This window comes from Postia placenta (genome assembly GCF_002117355.1).
Source record: "Postia placenta MAD-698-R-SB12 unplaced genomic scaffold POSPLAscaffold_69, whole genome shotgun sequence".
Lineage (NCBI taxonomy): Eukaryota > Fungi > Basidiomycota > Agaricomycetes > Polyporales > Adustoporiaceae > Rhodonia > Rhodonia placenta.
Window position 1 is genome coordinate 1,430 of NW_020169900.1, and position 3,678 is coordinate 5,107.

At 58.8% G+C, this 3,678-nt stretch overlaps 2 protein-coding genes across 2 annotated transcripts; one reads left to right on the forward strand and one right to left on the reverse strand.

Annotated features, from left to right (window-relative positions):
- Positions 1 to 382: 382 nt before the first annotated feature.
- Positions 383 to 936, forward strand: POSPLADRAFT_1161462 (hypothetical protein; the record flags this gene model as incomplete). The annotated part of the gene is made up of 2 exons (XM_024487677.1): positions 383 to 442; positions 655 to 936. 2 exons carry the CDS (start codon positions 383 to 385, stop codon positions 934 to 936), a joined length of 342 nt encoding a protein of 113 aa, XP_024332811.1.
- Positions 937 to 2,370: 1,434 nt separating this feature from the next.
- POSPLADRAFT_1161464 (hypothetical protein) lies at positions 2,371 to 3,678 on the reverse strand (the record flags this gene model as incomplete). Its single annotated transcript, XM_024487678.1, has 5 exons — positions 2,371 to 2,517; positions 2,586 to 2,915; positions 2,974 to 3,167; positions 3,284 to 3,476; positions 3,534 to 3,678. Coding segments are annotated over 5 exons (1,009 nt in total), but the record flags the coding sequence as incomplete, so codon positions are not given.

Genomic DNA, 3,678 nt, shown 5'->3' on the forward strand with positions numbered 1-3,678 from the left:
GTACGTACCTTTCTGCCTGACACTACAAAAGAAAAAAGAAAGAAAAGGAACTTGTATCATGTCCGTGAACCGACGTTCGCCCCATATCCGACGATCGCCGCTGACCTTGGTTATTTGTCGCCGAAGCTCCCTCTCTGACACTGACCTCGTCGCCGGTGCTCGCTCCCTATCACCGGACTTCATCTTTATCGATCGTCGACTCTCGTCTCTACCACGATGTGAAGGCATAACTGGGCAAGATCGAATGCGAGGTTGGGAGCGGCGCCAAAGTATATCGGGGGCGATCACCCGCAAACTGTCGGCATTAGTCGTCAGAGCTGAAGCAGATTGAATTCGATAGTAGCCCGTGGACAATTCTCCAAATCTCCGCGGGAAGCAGCTGATGCACGATACACTGCCATGCAGGTTGGGTGCGGCCTTCGCGCTGCACCAACACCTGTCGGTAGGTCGTGTGCTTTTAATCTCAGACCGCCCCTGCCCGTGAGTGTCTCCGCCTTGAAACAACACAGGACCGCCGACTTCAAGCAAGAAGCGGAAGCTCAATGGAAGATATCTCGCCGCTACGCAAAAACGCGCAGAATCGACCCGACCCTCTCGAAGAACCAAAGAAGCATCCTTATACAATTGCGGACCGGACATGCACCGCTTCAACAGCACCTATTTTGCCTGCGCAAGGCCGAGTCGGCCATGTGCCCTACATGCGGCACCAACGAGGAGACGGTGATCCACTACCTCCTACACTGTCCGACATGGAAACGAGCCCGCGCTCCGCTACGACGAGCTCTCCCTGCGTTCAAGACACTCCTTCGAACCCTCCTCAGCAGCCCCGAAGCTCTCCCGACTCTATTCGGCTACATCAAGGCAACCGGCTGCTTCGCGGCCGGGACGGGACGACCGAACCAGAACGCGTCCCGAGCAGCACAGGCACAGGGATAGCCTACCGAGTGCAATACGATACCCGAATCCTACAGGCCCTACTCCCATCCCCCTTCTTCCACATTCCCCTACCCATTCTGCTCCCTCCTTCCGCCTAACATTTACTTTACTTTACTGTACACACTATAATACCTACCTATTGCATTATAGTTATTCACCTCTGCGCCCACGCTCCCTTTCCTCATCCTCACACGGTTCCTCACTTCGACAGTACAGTACTGCACCAATCGCGCACCCACTGACCTCATCCCCCGTGTGACAGACCGCTCGCGCAACCCCTAAAGATGCACCAAGATAGCCCAAGATAGATTAGTCCCTAGCGCTCTTATGTACATGCATGTAGTATCCGGCATAGGGCAGCGCCCTCCGGCGGATATTAAAAAAAATCTCAGACCGCGTTGCACACATGTTCCCGGGGCACGATTACTGGGTCCCATTGTGATCTCTGGGACGTATACACGTTTCAGATGCCACTCCTTTGCACAATTCGTGAAACGCTGCATGGCGAGACACGCTAAGATGCAAAGTGAGCAGCGTCACAGGAAAAGGAGTGCACGTCATACCAGTCCCTCTGTAGTGCCCATACGACTTTCTGTGGGGCGTTCGACAGCCTAAAGCTCTTGCCAGTCACGTCTTCGCAAGCGAGTACAGCCTGCGAGTGAACATGAAAAGCGGTGTACTTTACGATAGTACGTTGATCATGCTTGACACCTACCGGGCATTATCTCAGTTCACGGTCCTCGCCTGGAGCTGCCCCGTATGTTGTTTTGGTATTTGCGGGCGATCTGCTCTCTTGAAAGACACGAGCTAGACCATGGCCTGCACTCTCGACTCATTCATGAGTATAAATGTGGCCCTTCATGCGGGGCTCTAGCTTTGCAAGTATGTAGAACCGGGGACCGTCCATCCCCCGTCGCGGAAGATGTATAGCGTGTCGACAGCTCTATGTCTTCGCGCAAAAGTTCCCCCACGCATCGTGCATGAAAGCGGCCTACCCTATCAGAATACGGCTTGACACTGAATCGGGTACAACACTCACTCGCACCACAGCCTTACGAGGGAAATGAACGTAACGTTCGCCGAGAGTGTGGCATCCGCGCCAGCACGTATCCATCGCACGCGTCCTCGTCCCGCCGCAAGGGTGCCAGTATCTCCGCGGCCGCGCACACGCATCGCCGACAGAGAAGAACGACATTGGTATTAAATTGTGTCCGCAGATCAGATACAAAAGAAATCGACTTCGCGCCAGACGTCCTGCACGGAGCAACCCGTGCACCCGCCTTCCATTCCCCGTCTCGCCGGACCGCACGTCCATCAACACCCAGCAGTAGCCCACGCGTCGGGCAGAGCGGCAATGACGCTGACGTCGCCGACCACCCATCGCGCCCGCGCTCGACGCCCAACGCTCCCTACCTCAACGCGCTCAAGGAGCGCTCAGCTGTCGAGCAGCGCCGCCGCCTTGCGCGCGTTCGCCTTGATGCTCTCCACCTGCAGCTCCAGGTTCCGGATCTGTGCCCGCGCCTCGCGCAGCTCCGAGTTCAGCCGCGCGTTCTCGTCCTTGAGCGCCGCCGCGTCGGCGTCCTGCAAAGCCACAGCGTCAGCAAGCGCTCCACTGCACGCACCCCACAAGCACGGGGGACAACACGTACGTCTCCGGCTCCGGCTCCAGGGGCGCTGTACGCCCGAGCGGGCGTCCGAGGCTCGAGCGGGGAGCTTGGCATCGGGCTCGGCTCGGGCCGCTTGGCGGCGGGGGACGGCGTCGGGTCGATCGAGATGCGGGGCGCCGCGGCCTTGGCGAGCGTGGGCGAGGAGACGGAGGGCGTCGGCACCGCGGAGGGCGGCGCCCCAGCCGTGATCGCGCCCGTGTCGAGGCTGACGAGGTTCGGCGGCGCGGCCTTGCCGCCAAAGAACTCGCCTGCCGACAGCGCGGGCTCCGCGGACGGGGCGGGCGGGTAGATGTCCGACTGGAAGGAGTCGGACTGCGCGCGGCGTGGGTCAGTGTCAGTGTGAGATTGGGCAGGGTGGCAGTATGCATACCTTGCGGGGGACGATGAACGCGATGGCCTCGATCGAGGACCCGGCCACCTTGTACGCACGTGCGATTTCGCACTCGGAAACGTTGAGTGCGCGGCGGGGCAGGAAGCACATCCCGCGCTGCGGGTCGGACGACTTGTGCTCCGCAAGGCCATACAGCTGGTCGTTCTCGTACTCGTAGTATCTGATATTACCATCTCTGACACGGGTGTCAGGAGACAGTTGGTTGTTGCAGAACAGTAGAAACCCTCACCCTTTGCCGGCTGTCAACAAACGAGCCTGTAAGTACGGGCAGAGGAATATCAACATACACAGCGCATACCAAGGAACAGAATGTTGTTGTCAGACCAGAAGGGCATAAGGACGCCAGACGTCTGGTCGATTGTCGTCATCTTTACATTGGTCAACCCAGCGGTTTCCCAGATCGCAATCTGGCGATCGCTCATCTTACTGAACCCGGTAGTGGCAATGTTGTCGCGCTCGCCCATCCACACAACGCGCGCACCCTGAACGGCGATGGTCAACGATGTGTACGGCCATCGCACGACGGGGACACAACGCACCTTGATCCCGCCATGTCCCTCAGTGGTGCGCACCGCCTCTGCGCTTGCTCTGGGGTCGAACAGGCGGATCTTGCGGTCCCTGCACGTCGTTACCAGGAGGTTGCCCGACGGATTGAACGCCAGACTCTGAATCGCATCTCCGTGC